The sequence below is a fragment of the Miniopterus schreibersii genome (genome assembly GCF_964146895.1).
Source record: "Miniopterus schreibersii genome assembly, chromosome: 6".
NCBI classification, from domain to species: domain Eukaryota; kingdom Metazoa; phylum Chordata; class Mammalia; order Chiroptera; family Miniopteridae; genus Miniopterus; species Miniopterus schreibersii.
Window position 1 is genome coordinate 14,742,006 of NC_138107.1, and position 16,887 is coordinate 14,758,892.

At 36.2% G+C, this 16,887-nt stretch overlaps 1 protein-coding gene across 1 annotated transcript in view; it reads left to right on the forward strand.

The window, feature by feature from the left end:
- Positions 1-13,592, forward strand: part of CDC5L (cell division cycle 5 like) — a 43,043-nt gene extending 29,451 nt beyond the window's left edge. Inside the window, exons 15-16 of the mRNA XM_081141569.1 lie at positions 10,267-10,479; positions 11,446-13,592. Coding sequence (XP_080997695.1) covers positions 10,267-10,479; positions 11,446-11,550 — 318 coding nt within the window. The 3' untranslated portion in view covers positions 11,551-13,592. The remainder of the gene's footprint in view (positions 1-10,266; positions 10,480-11,445) is intronic.
- The last annotated feature ends 3,295 nt before the right edge of the window (positions 13,593-16,887 follow it).

Genomic DNA, 16,887 nt, shown 5'->3' on the forward strand with positions numbered 1-16,887 from the left:
CCATTCATTTATGGATGGACACCTAGGTTGCTTCTGTATTGTGGCTATTGTAAATAATGCTGCAGTGAACATAAGGGTGTGTATATCTTTTCAAATTAATGTTTTCACTTTCTTTAGATAAATGCCCCAAACTGAAATTGCTGAATTGTATGGTATTTCTATTTTTAATTTTTTGTGGAACCTCCATACTGTTTTTCATGGTGGCTGTGCCAGTTTACAATTTTACCAACAGTGTACAAGGATTTCCTTTTCTCCACATCTTCACCAACACTAGCTATTTCTTGTCTTTTTTTATGACAGTCATTCTGACAGGTGAGAGAATATCTCGTTGTGGTTTTTACTTGCCTTTCCCTGATAATTAATGATGCCGAGCCTCTTTTCATGTCTGTTCGCCATCTGTATGGCTTTTTTGGAGAAATGTCTGTTCAGGTCCTCTGCCCATTTTAAATTGGATTATGTGTTCTTTTGATGCTGAGTTTTATAAGTTCTTTATATATTTTGGATTACAACCACGCAAGTATCTTCTTCCACTTAGTAGGTTGCCTTTTTGTTTTCTTGATGGTTTCCTTCACTGTGCAAAAGCCTTATTTTTTATTTTGTTACCCTTGCCCAAGGAGACACATCCAAGAAGAAAAAGCAGTATATTTTTATTTGAAATTATTCTAAGTTTTAATTTTACTTTTAATATCACATGTATAGGCACATGATGGCTGATGCCCGTGAACCTCTTTTATCATTTAGTGGGAAATCAGAATTTGTTTTTGAAGTCATTCTCATCTTGGATGAAATTCTAGCAGTCCAGTGTTGCTGCTTATTCTGGTTGTATTACTAACTTCCAGCAGGGGGTGCTGTTGCTCTCTTTTAATTCACAGAGGGAAAATAGAACATCAGTGGTTAAATTTTAAGTTATATTTTCTGTTGTGTAGGCTTCATTTCTTATAAATGGTAGTTAGCAGTGTAATTCTGATCTAAGGTCAGCCTCATAGTTGATTGGAAAGCTATTTGGAAAGCTTTCTTGTAACATTTATATATAAATACTTAGGTCTCTCACTTAGTTAGAAAATCTTCTCATTTGAGGTGGGTAAAGTCTTCCTGCCTCAAATTGTAAGGACATTTTGTGCTGTTTAAAAATGTAAAAAAAAGTTTTTCCCTAAATCTCAATTACTTTGTTGAGGCACTAACTTTCATGACAGCAAATAAATGTGTCACAAAGTGAGTGGTGCCATAAAGTACAGTAATTTTTATTTCTATGTTGAATTGGTCTTGTGAGTTTTGAAGGGAAAAGTACAGAAAGAACCATCGCTGTTCTTTTGGAGATTTATTTGGGTCGTTTATGAGCAACCATTAAAAACATGTGGTTCTCTTTGTTCAGTTCAGTACCAGGAACTGAAATCTTCCGTTGAACTATTTTTGTTGAAATATTGGTGATTTTGAAAGAATATTCATAAAACAGTTTGAAGTAATTTTTCTTTTCTTGACTCCTGGGTATTGTTTACCCAGCTAGTTACTTTTAAAGAATATGTAATCAAATCCTTTAATTTAGTAAACTGTGCTTATTTCAAATGAAAGTTCATTAAATCTTTAAAAAGAAGAAAAGAGACTCAAAAACCCAAATAAACAAATCCCCCGTTTTACTTGTATCCATCCCTAATTCAGAACTAGGTTTGTCTTAGCTTATTTTAGTTTTTGAAGACACAATTCTACTGGTTTGAAATACATAAATATTTTATTTCAATTGTGGTAATTCTTTCATCATTTCAGTTGATTGCTAAATTATAAACATTATTCAAAGTTTGTTGTGGGGAAGAAACTCCAGTTGTATTATATAAACTAAATGCTATACTTAAATTATCCTTTCCACTCTTAGGTTCAGGGAGATATGCTTTTCTGTGTAAGCACAGTATACCATGGCTGCCAGTGTGTTTGATTTTTGCTGCCATGAACTTTGGAACAGTGAATTTAAATTATGGCCCTATCACAGCATATCAAGCAAGATGAAATCCAGCTTTGTCGTGGTTGGTGTCTCCTAAATGGATTAAAAAATATACCCGGAGGTTTATATTGGAGCTAGTCTTTGAACCATTACTCATGATTAATATTTGAAACTTAGAACTTAAATGAAAATCCTTAAGATACTCATTTAAAACTAATAGAACCATCTCAGATTTTATGTAGAATGTGGTGGGTGGTGCAAGGAGTCTTTTAAATAGAATCAGAATGTAGACACAGGTCAGAAGTAAGTGGAAAAGACTTCTGAATTATAACCAAGTCCATGTATTTTATTCTGCTTTGGAGGCAGAATTAACTTTAGAACCTTGTCAGACATTTGTGTGTAAAATAAGGCAGGAACAGCAAATAGAAATGACAGCTAATATCAGAAAAGGAAAAGTTAGAAAGCTTAGCATGTTGATGCCATTTAAGTATGGTGACAAAAAGCCGTGTGAATTTTAATAGCTTTTGAGAGGGCATTATAATGTAGGAGGGTAGAGTGGTTGCTGTTTATAGAGATACCCCCAAATAAATAAGAAAAGCTTAATTTCTGTTCAGTGTTATGTTATTGCTTTGTTTGTTTTTTTAAAGAGGTATGGCTGTAATTGTAGAGAAGTTGTCACCAAATGGTTAAAAAGAAAAGAGCTTTAGCACTTTATTTAATCACATGTTTGGTGAATGTTACTGGACATCTGTGTGCCAGCCCCTGTTCTAGGCCCTGGGGGCACAGCAGCAAACAAGGCAGATGAGCTCTCCACTCCTTTGGACTTCAGTTATCTGGAAAAGGCTTCATGTGGAGAACCTCCTTTTCTGACGATGCCAGATAAATGAGTCATTACTGTGTTTGGGAAGTGCAAATAGAATTTGAAGTGTTCTAATTTGTTTCCACTTTAAGTGGAAATAGGAAATCGTCTGAAGACATAATTATTTTGAGTGAAATAATTTCCAGTAGGTGCAAAAGTGAAATGAGAAGTCTGAATTTAGGCCTGCTATTAAATTTAATAGTATTTGAAATAGTATCTAAACTGCTGTGTTGAGGAAGTTTGGCTGAAAAGTAGATTTTGTCATGTTAGCTATAAAAATGGAAAGGCTTTCCTTAGAGGTGGAAACTAGGTCCAGAAGTAATACTTCTCCCTGTATTTTACTGGCACAGTCAACTTAGTCAAGAAATATTATGTAACATTGACTTCTTGGAAATAAAGTAACTTAAAGAACACAGATAACAGACTTAAAATTCTTCTCAGTGTATTTGTAGAACTCTTTGAGGACCCTTGCATTTACTGAATGGTTATGTTTCAGCAAAATTGGCTGCATAATGGATCCCATTTTCTCAGTGACTTCTATTATAAAGTCAGATGTTTTAACACAGGAAAAATATTCCCTTAATACTTTAAAGAGTGAAAACTTAGGGGGTAAGGATTAAGTTGGTGGGCAATTCTGGATGGAGGACTATATGTTGTATCTCAGTAGGCTTATATTCCCTTGTGAGTGAGTGAGAGAGAGAGAGAGAGAGAGAGAGAGAGAGAGAGAGTGTGTGTGTGTGTGTGTGTGTGTGTGTGTGTGTGGGTGGGTGGCATGGGCTGCAGGAGAGGAGTCCCCAGAACTTTGGAATGCTCTGTTTCTCAAGTTCTGCTCTGCCATGACCCTTAAAGGCATTGGCAGATGTCTTGGTTGTTCCTAGTAAGAGTTCGAGAGCTAGACCAGAGATCTTGGTACAACCATGTTGCTTCTCTTATGCGTCTGCATTGAGTTGAATTTGTTTCATGCAGTTTGTGTTTCATTTCCTAACTTGTGCAGATGTAAAGTGCTCTCGGTGTTGTTTTGTTGGTACATTCCTGTTTCTGGAAAGGTGTTTAGTAAGGTTTTGCCTACCACTTAGCTTGTTTTGCAGGGGTGCAATCTGAGAATTGCTGACAATCACTTACTTGGACCTGCATCTCATCAGTATAGAGAAGGTTTGCTGATAAAACTTAATGCTAGTAAGCAGTATAGAGAAAAAGGAGAGACACTCATGGACTCTTGTTTGAAAACTTTTTGATGGCTGAACCACATCTTTACTACTACGGGATCATATTGCTTAACAATGGACCGGGAAGTGGAGCTGCCGTTGACTATATTTTTTCCAGTGGCATAAGTTTATATTATGAGTCCCTAAGCAAGAGTTTCAGCGAGGGATGCTCTTAATGTTTCTGAACCTCACTGTAACAGGCTTTAACTGAAGACAATATTGGAGACCCAAGGATAATGTGTTTATTTTGGAATTACTTAAGCTTAGTAATCTTAACAAATTTAGTGAGTTTGAAAGTAACAGTTACTTTTATAAGTCCCATACAGCCCCCTTTTGTAATGACCCAAGGAAATACTTATGCTTCCACTGATTCATCTCCTGGGGACCATCAGTTTTCCATTGGTCTCTGTCTAGTCTTTTTTAGACAGTTTCTTTTCTATGCATTTAAAAATAACATTTGTAGGGCATTTTTCTATAATACCAGTACTTTGTAGAAAATTTAAAAGAAATTTAAAAAATGAAGACAACCTACCATCTAGACATAATCACAAAATAACATTTTGTATTTGTGTATCTGTGCGTGTGTGTGTGTGTGTGTATATATATATGTATGAGTACAAATATATAAGATTAAATGTGATAGGAAAATGGTTACTGTACGTAACACATCTGTATGGATGAAAGGAGGGAAGTGTTTAAAATTGGGATCGTCATATACTGCTTTGTTCATTTAATAGTATAATATTATAAATATTAAAAAAATAGAAAGAAACCTGATCACTTGCTCTCATTTAAAGTCTGTGGCAAAGATTAGGTGTTGTGAAATCTCCAAATAATTACATGAGTTATAGTCTGCCCAACTTCTTAAAAAGTTGTTAGTAACTTTTTTCCTTGGTAAAATTTTTCTGAGATGATTGTTCTCCTAGTTTTTTAGCTTGTTAAGAATTAAAGAATTATGAATTTAAAAATATAAGCTGGGGAAAGTAAAAGCTTTTTTGAAGTGTCAAAATTCTTATAAATGGATATGTACAGGTTAAGTCAGGGGAAGCGTGATGGGCAGATCCATTAATTAAGATTTTGTTTACATGTGTCTGGAATAATTTGTTCTTCAGGGAACTGTCTGGTGGCATTAAGCCATTTAGTCCCACAACTTGAATTTCTTCAGGCATGTTTGCAGTTCCGGGGCTGAGGCAGGGAAGACTTTCATTATTAGCAGTGGTGTAGGCTAATGTGTTGGACTTTTAAGTAGGACATAACTGCATAGCTTTGTCACTTGTGGCTGTGTGGCCTAAGGCAAGTTACTTAACCTCTCTGGGTATCAAATTTCCTTATCTATTAAATTTTGGGTAGAGAATAGTTTTTATCTCACGGAAATAAGAGTTTGAGATAATATAAGATTAAATGAGATACTGTGTGCCTAGCAAATACCAAGTTTTAGTGAGTGGGAATTTTCTCCCACGCCTTTCAGGTGTGTTCATCCTTAGTGTTATCTAAATTGGGTAAACTTGGTGTATGCTTTGAGGTATCAAAAAGTAACTTCACCTTGAACAGCAGCAGGGCGGCTGAGTTTTTATTTTATAAAATTTGACGAATGTCTGAAATTTGAGACATGGTTGATCTTAAGAGAGAGATTAAGACTCAGTCTGATTTTGGTTAGTATAAATGGGTTTTACATAATTGTGGATTTTAATTTAACATTTGATACATATATTTTGGTGTGTTGAAATAGTTGGCATACTGTACATTTTAATGTCTACATTATATTTCATTGTATTGATGTTTCATGGTTTGTGGTGTGCAGTCTTGAAATAATTACCTTTAGAGTAGAAATTGAATTTGAATTTTAAAAAGCCTTTTATTATGGGAATTTAAAAATATAGCCAAAAGTACACTATTGTAATGAGTCCTTGTGTATTATCACCCAGCTCTGACAGTCATCAACTCATGTAGCCACTGCTTCAATTTCCTCTTCTTTATTATTTTGAAGCAAATTCCAGACATACTATAAAACAGAGTTATGGTGCATGAAATTTGTCAGCTTGGTTTCCTTACACATACGTAGATATATTCTCATTCATCTCCTTTTTTAAATTGAATTTTTCTCTCTCATTTTGGTTGTAGTCAGCTTTAATTATATCAAGTGTTATTCTGCTTTAAATTTGTAATGTTATAGTGAACTTTATTATTAGACATTTAGTGCTGATATATATTTAAAGCAAAAACTTCCATTGTAACCATATTTGGGAGGCTGGTCTGGTGACAAGTAAGCAACATATTTAATCCTAGCTCCACTAACTTTGTTAGGTGTTTTAAGACTTTTAAATGTATCTTTAAGTGCATAAAAGGAGTAAAAAGATTTATTTTGAGAACCTTTGTTAAATCAGTCAAAAGGTGCCGTGCGATCTCCTTTAGCCAGTGGTGTTTAAAGGCTTAGAAATGTGAATCTGGTTAAATCAGAATCTGGTTCTTCCCGAGTCTTTCTTTATAAACAATAAGGTGTTATACTCTGTTGGACACTACTGTTGTTTCTGTGTGTGCGTGTAGGGTGGGGGAGTTGGGACTTTCTGAAGGTAGTTCTCTCCCATATCTGCATTGGCTGGAAAAAGGCCCAACAGGTTAGGGTAGGTTTTATTTTTCTCCTAAAGCACCTTGAGCAGTCATAGGTTGAACATTTTACAGTGTATACAGATATCTTCCTTCACATTTTATTTCATTTACAGGTTACATTTGATATTATTTTGTATTAGTTTCAGGTGTATAGCATATAGTGGTTAGTCACCATATACTTCACAAAGTGTTCCCCGCCAATATTTCCAGTACCCACCTGTCACCATACACAGTTGTCTCGCTATTTGTATTATTGACTATATTCCGTTATGTGCTTTACCTCCCCCTCACTGTTTTGTAACTACCAATTTGTTCTTCTTAATCCAGTCATTCCTTCACATTTTAATGATCAGATGGCAGATGTAAGATAACTAAGCTAAAATTGAATATTAAAAGCAGTATTCCATTTCTTTATATTTTTAGTGACTAACTTTATATAGTTGACTAAATTAAATTTTTTCTGTACTTAAAATTTTTTTGGTATAATTTATTTCCATATTTACTTGGAATCTTAGCACAATATTTGAGCCAGAAGACTGTTACAAAGCTCGAACTAAATTAAATATAATTGTTGCCGTTAAATAGAAGCTAGCAACTTTGCAGTTTTATTGGGAATAATAAATGACTCAACTGTGTGTGAGGTGGTAATTCACAGATATAAGGTACTAATCATACTGCATGTGCCTTGATGACTAGTTAAACACTTTCTGAGCATAAGTATTATGTTGTTACACCAGATTAGAAATTGAATATCCATGGAGTGCAATGGGTAGCTAATTGGATGATCTTAACCAATGAAAATGATAATTTGTGTGACTAATTTTAAAAAAGCAACCTCCCCCCCCCCCAATATATATTAATTTGAAATTCTGTGCTGTTAAGGTTTTTGGAATGTGTATTTGAATCCACATATAATTAGAGTATCAGATGTTGGTATTCTTAGAACATGCTGAATTATAATAGAAGGAACTCATGGGTTTTATTTTTTACTTGTTATTGGGTATGAGGACTTTTTGGTAGGTCTAGTTAAGAGAAGATAGCTGATATCTAGTTTCTGTAATGACAATGGCTGATTGTCTATTAGAATCATCAGGGGCTTTAAAAATACAGAGGTCTGAGACCATTAAATAAGGGTCCCTGGGTTTAGTACACTGGCACTGGTAGATTTTAAAGATCTATAGATAATTCTAAAGTTTAGCAGGGGTTGAAAACCACTGGCTTGAAAAGATGTGCTCTAGTTACATGGTGTGGTGGTCCTCAGGAGGCAAACTGCTCCCTTAAAATGAGGAACAGGTGTTTTTCCTTGCTTTATTTCAGGAAGGGGTCCATGTCATTTTTTTATCAAAGTTGGAATTATAAAGAAGGTTTTAAAGCCTCATTTATAGTCCCTTGGTCTTTTAGAGAGGCGAGCAAAAATGTTTAAACTCTTAGTGTCTATAAAATAATTGTAATCAGAGCTAACATTTGTTGACTGCTTACTCTGTGCCAGTCACTGGGCAGCTAAAGGCTTTCATATCACATACATTATCTTATTTAAGCTTCATAATAACTTTTAGCAATGGCTGCCATTTTACTGATGGAGAAATAGAGACACAAGTCAAATAACTTGTATCAGCTCAGAATATCTGGGTGGCAGTGCTGGGTAGGAAGAGTGACTTACTCTTAGCACCTGTGCTGTGCCACCTCTCTTCATCCGGTATTCCCTGACCCTTAGCAGATATATCATTGCCATGGAATGTATTTCTATTTATTATCTATTAGAGGAAAATGGCTCCTTCATAAAAGATACTATTTATTCATGGATTTATTCTTCAGGTGAATTACAGAGGAATGAAAGCTTATTAACTTACAAAATGCTGAAGATACGACTGGTTTTAAAAGAGCTTTACTTAAATTAATTTTAGATTAATCTCATGTAACGTCCTTCCTCTGCTCCCCTTTCCAAAGCTTATCTGACTTTGACTTTTAATAAACTGAGTTGGAAAAAATGAAATACCATTTTCCCAGTAAAAGTGTACCTATATTTCAAGGAACACTTTATTTTTTGGTGTTCTTATATATTCTGATTTTACATAAAGCATTGATATTGGCATGTTTATTTTTAAATTAGATATCACTCATTGAAGTGTATATTTCAAAGTTATCATGGAAAGCTATATATTAGTTTTGGTGATTATATTGTTTATAAATATTTAAAAAACATCCTATGTACAGTTTTCATATTAGCCTTTTACATTTGACATTTTCCCTTGGTACCTTTTCTGCTTGCTTACTGCTACCCCCCACATTTAGTATCGCAGAAAAAAAAAGTATTTACATTGTCATCTGTCTCCTTTGTTATGGGTGCTCTCAATCTTGTTATTATGAATTAAAGAGTATCATTGGGGGATCTTTTATCCTGAAGCTACTTAATTTTGTTTATGGAGGCCACTTGATGGAATGGAATCAGTGTGAGAGGGGACCAGGTGGGAGGGAGGGTGGAAAGAAGAAGTGGAGGGAGGGAGGAGAGGAGGAACTGACACACAAAGAAATCAACCCTGATTTAATAATTATTAAGGCTTTGACCTCATAATTTTAAGTGTTGTATGTTGAAAGCAAGCATTTGCAGGTCACTTTAAAGTGGGGTGCAGAATATACCAATGGGATGTTATGCCAGTGGGATTCTGCATACACACCTCTTCCCTTCTCCTCCACCTTTCCTTAGACCTTCTCAGCTGGGGCTTTCTTTGACTGTGTATCAGCTTTAGAATTTTGTTCAAATCTTTCTTCTTCTTTTTTTTTTTTAATATATTTTTATTGATTTCAGAGAGAGGAAAGGAGAGGGAGAGAGAGAGAGAGAAACGTCAATGATGAGAGAGTCATTGACCAGCTGCCTAGCCTGCAACCTAGGCATGTGCCCTGACCGGGAATCGAACCCCGATCGCCTAGGATCTTAGGTCGACGCTCAACTGCTGCTGAGCCACGCCCGGCCTGGCTCAAATCTTTCTTCTGTTAACTGCTCCTCTCTTGTTCTTTTGTGGGTTTATACATTTTTAAGTCTTTCCCTCTAATTTTAGAATGATCTGAGGAGGAAGCCCACCTGTGCTCAATATATATATTTATAGAAAACTCATTTTTCTTAATTTTATGATGTCCTTTCACTCCTTAAAAATTAAAAAGAAAATTGTGTTGACAAATGTGATACTCTCTTTCCTTAATGGGTTATATGCCAAATTTAGGATTTTTACATTATAAAAATAATCTAGTAATTTTATAATTTGAGGGGTTATGTTTTGATCACAATTATTAAAAATGTACAAGTATAATGTAGAAGTACATTTTTGAGCTATAGGTGGTGAAGATGAGTCGCTGGCAGTTCCAGAATCAATGCAGATTAATGATAGCAGAAGTTATTTTCAGAAGTAGAGATTAGTTTTTCCATACTGTGACATTCAGGGCTGCTTTGAGATTGAATTATGGGTGAAATTACTATAAATATGTTATTTAGGACTAACCTGTAAAACCCTTCAGGTGCAAGACAGAGCCTTCTTAAGCCTAATTTTGTGTTATGGTAGCTGAAGTATAAGGAACTCTATTGTGCTTCTACTTTGAGCCAGTACTGCCTTTTCAGTTCTGTTGTTTAGCCTGCTTTTCTCATGTGTGCTGATGTGATCTCCCCCCAGATAAACAGGGGTCACATGACAACAGAAGCCAAGAGAGCTGCAAAGATGGAAAAGAAGATGAAGATTTTGCTCGGGGGTTACCAATCTCGTGCTATGGGGCTCATGAAGCAGTTGAACGACTTATGGGACCAGATTGAGCAGGCCTACTTAGAGTTACGCACCTTCGAAGAACTTAAGAAGCATGAGGACTCTGCAATTCCCAGGAGGCTAGAGGTAACGTCCTTACTGCCCTGCAGCAGGGCTTAGAAGGAGAGCTGCAAGAATTCTCCAGGGCTTTCCCCTTTTCTCTTCTCTCCCACCCCCTCCTCCTCCCCTCCCCTCCCCTCCCCTCCCCTCCCCTCCCCTCCCCTCCCCTCCCCTCCCCTCCCCTCCCCTCCCCTCCCCTCCCCTCCCCTCCCCTCCCCTCCCCTCCCCTCCCCTCCCCTCCCCTCCCCTCCCCTCCCCTCCCCTCCCCTCCCCTCCCCTCCCCTCCCCTCCCCTCCCCTCCCCTCCCCTCTCCCTCCCTCCCTGGCTATCTTCTGAAGTGGATACTGTCTGGCCTTTTCCAGTGAGGGCCTAAGCTTTTCTGATCTAGAATTGCCTGGGTGTGGATGGAGATAGGAGACCAGCGATGCAAAGGCTTTTCCTTTACTAGTTTTCTGTTTTGTATAAAGATACATTCTGAAATGAAATAAGTACCCTTGTGATATATCCCCCTGAAACAAAATTGTATCCCATTCATGTAGCTCTCCAAGGTACATTAAACTGGTATCTTTTTGTTTGGTAATTTAGGGTGCTGGGAATATAGGTAGTCATTCCAAACCATCAAGTTCCTTTGGTCACATTCGATTAACTTGATTTCCTGAGTGCGCATGATAGCCCCTGCCAAGATAAAATGCAGGCAGGGCTTAAGTGCATTTTTTGGTATTGATAGTACAATAATGGTTTGTTTATTTGAGATAGAAGCAGAGATTTTACAAAAAGATGGCGGTCATCTGACTAATCAAAGAAGGGCCTTAGTAGTATTTGTTTTATAGCAAAAGTAGGTGCTATTTTTGTTTCTCTTTGGGCAATGCTTGCCTCCTAAGAGTCAATACCACTGAACTCAGCTGTTTGTAAGATGATAAAGTACCATAAGATCCTTTTTAATTTTCAGTGCTTACTTATGAAATAATTATTTAATATTTTTGTCTCTTCAAGTGTCTAAAAGAAGATGTTCAGCGACAACAGGAAAGAGAGAAGGAACTTCAGCAAAGATATGCTGATTTGCTGATGGAGAAAGAATCTTTAAATTCTAAAATATGAAGCACAGTGTATATTCTGTCACAAGATAATTAATTTCTGGTTTTCATACTCTGGAAGGCTGAAACTGATGTTTATCTTCATTGACAAATTTGCCCATAATCTGTGGTTTTTTGGTTGTTTATTTTAAACGATATCGATCTAACACATTCTATGTATAAAGACTTTAACTCCACAAGACATTTTAGGGTTTAAATTATTATGACAATCATTCTTTTAGCAGTGTCATATTTGCAGATTTTTTAAAAGTTTCGGCCTTTATCTTAAAAGCTTGATTTTAAAGTGCTGCCTGTGAGTATACTCTTGAATAAAAACAAAATAAAAAAATTGAGGATGTAGCCTTTTGTTTGAAGTAATTGGATACTTTTAGAGTGCCCACAAACCAGGAAATAATGAATAACTCTCTGTAGTCAAATGGTGACCCAGTATCTTAACTTAAACCCCAAAGAGGCAATCCTTTTGTGGCTTTGTTAGTTTTTAGTTTTTACTGTTTTAGCATAGAATGGTCATTTGTCTCTATACTGACAAGATAGATTAACTTTTAATACCTCTTTTTTTTTCTTCCCTCCAATATAATTTTAGGGAAGATCTCTTCTCTGCCCAGCTACTTACATATGTAGTTTATGGATTAGGGCTCAAGATTTCTTTACTTGTTATTTTCTTGTAAAAGTTTTCTGACAAAGGCATTTTAAAGATTAATTTCAGCAGGGCTATCAAACTTCAATTATTAAAGCTCTGTGTTTATCTTAACAAGTCAGTCACACAGATGTAGAATTTGGGGAATGGATGGGTAGAGGTGAGAAGATCTAACTTTGTAACAATGCATAGGAAATCATTTAGGGCAGTATTAGTTGGCTACACATTCAATATAGGCCAACAATGTGTTGGAGTCACCAAAAAAATTTGCCTAATCTTAGAATATTAGGGACTTAAAAGGGAGGGAGAGAAGGATACATTCATTAATCAGATATTTATTGTCCGAGTCCTGGAGACAGAACAGTGAGTAAAACAGGCATAGTTCCTGTTTTGTGGAGCTTACAGTTTATTGAGAATGACAGACAACCAAAATTCAAATGTTTATTGAGTGACTTGTATGCCAGGCACTTTTAAAGTGTTGGAGTTGAACAGTTATTAAGACACAGTTCTTGCTGTCATGGAGGCGACATTGTGGGAGGAGATAATAAACATGCAGGGAATAGGATCAGATCATGAACTTTAAATTCTGTGGAGGGAATTAAAATAGGGTGATGGGAAATAGTGACTGGGTGGCTACTTTAGGTCGATTGATCATGTTATCTCTAGGGAGGTACCATTTAAGATAGTATGTGATTGACATTTTAGAAGGAGCCCTGTGAGATCGAAGGGAAGTGCAGTGCTAGCAAAGTGAAGAACTAGCAGAAAGGTGTGTAAGAAGCAGAAAGTCAGTATGACCAGCGTGTCACGAATGGCATTTGTATAAGGCCCGATCGTATAGGGCCATATTTATAAGGCTGTAGTAAGGAATTTGGATCTTACTCTATGATGGGAAGCTTTCCTTCTAAGCAAAGGAATGACATGGTCAGATTTGTTTTAGAAACATCCTGTGGCCATACTGTGTAATTGGCCGGTGTGGCTCAGTTGGCTGAGTGTAATCCCGTGCACCAGAAGGTGGCGGTTTCAATTCCCCGTCAGGGTACATGACCAGGTTCCAGGCTTGGTCCTGTAGGGGGCGTGCCTCTCCCTAGGTCGAAATTAAGGAATCAGTTACTTCAGGAGCCTGATGCAGTAATCCTGGCAAACGAGAATGACTCATACTAGGATAGAAGCAGTCCTGATGGAGGCGTGGAAAGATTTGAGCAGCAGTAGTTCTGGTCAGATCATACATTTGTATTTTCCTGGTATCTACTTAATTCTAGTACTTTTCCTGGTAATTTTGCATGGGTATTCTAGGAAACACTTAGATAGCTATGAGGAATGATAGTTTTCTAATAGTCTTATTTAATTTTTATTGCATGTTTTGTTGGCTGAAATGTTTAGAACAGCATTAAATAACGATTATAACAGTAGACATTCTTGTTTTGTTTCTGACTTTAATGGGAACATCCATAGCAGTTACCTTTAGGCTGGCTGTTTTGAGTCAGATATTCTTCATCTAGAAAGGAAATTTCCCTCTATTTTTAGTTTTTATGATTTTTTTTTTTAAATTCTCACCCCAGGATATTTTTCCCATTGCTTTTCAGAGAGGGGGGTGGGGAGAGAGGGGGAGAGAAACATCTATGTGAGACACATTGATTGGTTGCCTCCTGCACATGCCCTGACTGAGGCTGAGCCTGCCACCGAGGTACTCGCCCTTGGCTGGAATTGAGCATCCGCAGGCAGACACTAACCACTGAGCCAAACCAGCCAGGGCTATTTTTAGTTTTAAAATAATTTCAATTAGATGTGGCTCTGGAATTTTGTCAAATATGCTTTTTGGGTATCTGTTAACATGATTATATAGTTTTTTTTCATTTGATTTGTTGATGACTTTTTTTTTAATGAGAGTACGTTTATTAAAGCTGGGGATAGTGAAACAAGGAAGGGCTTAGAACAAAAGAAGCAATAGGAGAGAGCCTAGGAGGGGCTGCTTTGGCTCCCTAGAAATGTTATAGGAAAGAAATGAACCTAGGTGGGGCTCCTTTTAGCTCATTGAAAAGTCAGAGAAAAGGGGACCTTGGTGACAGGTTCAGGGGGTTAGCCTGGGACGGGCTGCCACTATCCATTTCTTTCCTGGTTGCATATCTCGTGGGGACCCTTAGAGTTTAGGAGATGGATGCCTGAGAAGGAAGAAAGGTGTGAGCATGCTCCCAAGAGGGAGAGCTCTGTTGATGACATATTAATAGATTTTCTAGCATTAAACAATCTTTGAACTGCTGGAATCAGGTAGATTAATTTAAATTTCTTTTTAAAAAAAGATTTATAGCTTACTTGCATATTATGTAGACTTGAATTATACCGATTTGAAATTGTTGATCTAATAGTAATAAAGACTCATTTTGATTTTAAAATTTGAAGTAATACATATACAGTAAACCCTTGATTTTGTGGACAAAATTTCTGGTCCATATGTCATGTGAAGATTAACACCTTGTTAATTTTAAATGCTTTTAACCAAGATTTGCTTATAATTAAATTAAGTTATTTTTAAAAAGTTTTAGCAAATAGGCCATATGTTGAAAAAAAACTGTAGTAATTTCACCGACATAAATAAATACTATATATCTGCAACTATAGTGTACATATTTAAATCCAAGAGTTACTGCTTGTAAACAATGTTCGTGGAATGGTTAGCACCTGATCACACTGCAACACATGGATAATTGGTTCTGTTGTTGAGTGGCGTGACTTTCTGCAGCAGTTTTAACACACAGGGGCAGGTGTTCCAACACCGTAGCCACGCCCCATCTGTGTACATTTGTTTACTTGCAGTGAGTAAATGCACGCATTTACTAGGCCTATTCAGTATAAATTTAAAATTACAGTAATATATATAGAAACTTTTCTGTGAAATTAATCTTTTCACACATACTTAATTTTAATTATACAAATATGTCTACATAAGTAAAAACAGGTAAACTAGCCTTGGCCGGTGTTACTCAGTGGTTAGAGTGTGGCTGACACATTGTAGGATCTCTGGTTCGATTCCCAGTCAAGGGCACCTACCTGAGTTGCAGGTCCGATCCCCAGCCCCGGTTGGGACATGTGTGGGAGGCAACCAATCAATGTGTCTCTCTCATATCTACGTTTCTCTTTCTCCCCACCACTCTCTCTCTAAAAAAAAAAAAATGGAAAAAATATCCTCCGGTAAGGATTAACAACAGCAAAAACATACAAAAAACAGGCAAACTAATTTGTCAAATTTTTAACACGCATTTGGAAAACCTACTTTATTATATAACGGACACCCCCTTGCCCAAATTAGTCTGTTATATCGAGGTTTTACTGTACTTACAGTTTAAAAAGTGACCAAGAATTGCATTGCCTAATTTCAAAACTGGCAGCGTCAGTGCATTTGTAAGCTGTTTGTGCTTTTGCCACACAGCAGTAAAGCTTTGACCGGTAAAGAAACACCCATTGTCCTCTCAGCATCCTGGAAAGCCCAGGGTTCCTTACCAGCACCATGCTGGCAGTGACTTTGGCCACTAGTTTAATACATTTATCATACTCTCTTACGAGCAACTCATTGCGTGGAAGTGTTAAAACTAGCATTGAAAAGGATGTTCAATTCTCAGTAACTTTGGGACAAATTGAATGTGATAAAGATCCAAAAGAAACTACCACTGAGCAAGAGTCCCTTTTGAAATAGTAGAAATAATGGCGAGATAAGAAAAAGCAGCCTTGGAGAGAAAGTACACTGCAGTGATTGTGGGCTTCTGCTGCCCCAACTGTGCACCCCCTGCTTTTACATTTATTTTTCTGGGAAAATCAGTTTTAAAATATATGGTGTCCTCTGGAATGCATTTTTCCTAAAATGTGACTGCCTTAATGGTACTATAGAGTTTGATTTGCTAATATTTTACTTAGGAAAATTGCATTTTCACATGAGTGAGTTTGGTCTTTTGGCTATTATCCAAGCTTTGACATTGGGATTTTGCTAGCTCTATAAGGCGGATAGGATAACTATATATATTTTTCTATGCATTAAGCAGTTATATTATAGCACAGGAGTGATTTGTTCCATGAAATATTGAAGGACTGTGCTTATAAAACTGGAGTTCAGAGCCCTTTTTGGAAAGAATTTCTTGATAGCTATCAGTTTCTTTTGTGACTATCAGTATGTCATCTGTTTTTAAATTTAGGTAACTTTAAAATTTTGTTTTCAAATGTATTTTTCCTTTTGTGTTTATTATTTACTAAAGATAATTTATACTTTTCTAGCAAACTTCATTTTTTGAAATTTAATGCATTTATTAGCAGAGAATATTAATAGAGAATAAAAAATTTCTATTAAATTTGCTACTTCTAGGTTATAAGAAACTTACCTTTTCTTAGTTCTACCATTTCTTATTTTTTTCTTGATTAGACTTGCTAAAGGTATCTATTTTCCTTTCAAAACAACCAGTTTGGATTTGTTTATCAATTGTGATTTTGTATTTATTTCTCATTTTATGTTTATTATTTTTGTTTTCTCTAGATGTCTTCCCTGTAACTTTTGAGTCTGATGCTTATTTTTTGTTTTTGGTTGTGTACAGTGAATACATTGAAGGTTTTTGCTTATCTCTAATTTCACATATGTTCCCATCCCAGCTATGTTGATGTGTTTTCTAAGTAGTTTATTATTGTGTTTTAAATTTTGGGTTTATTAATTAAGAATATTTGAAA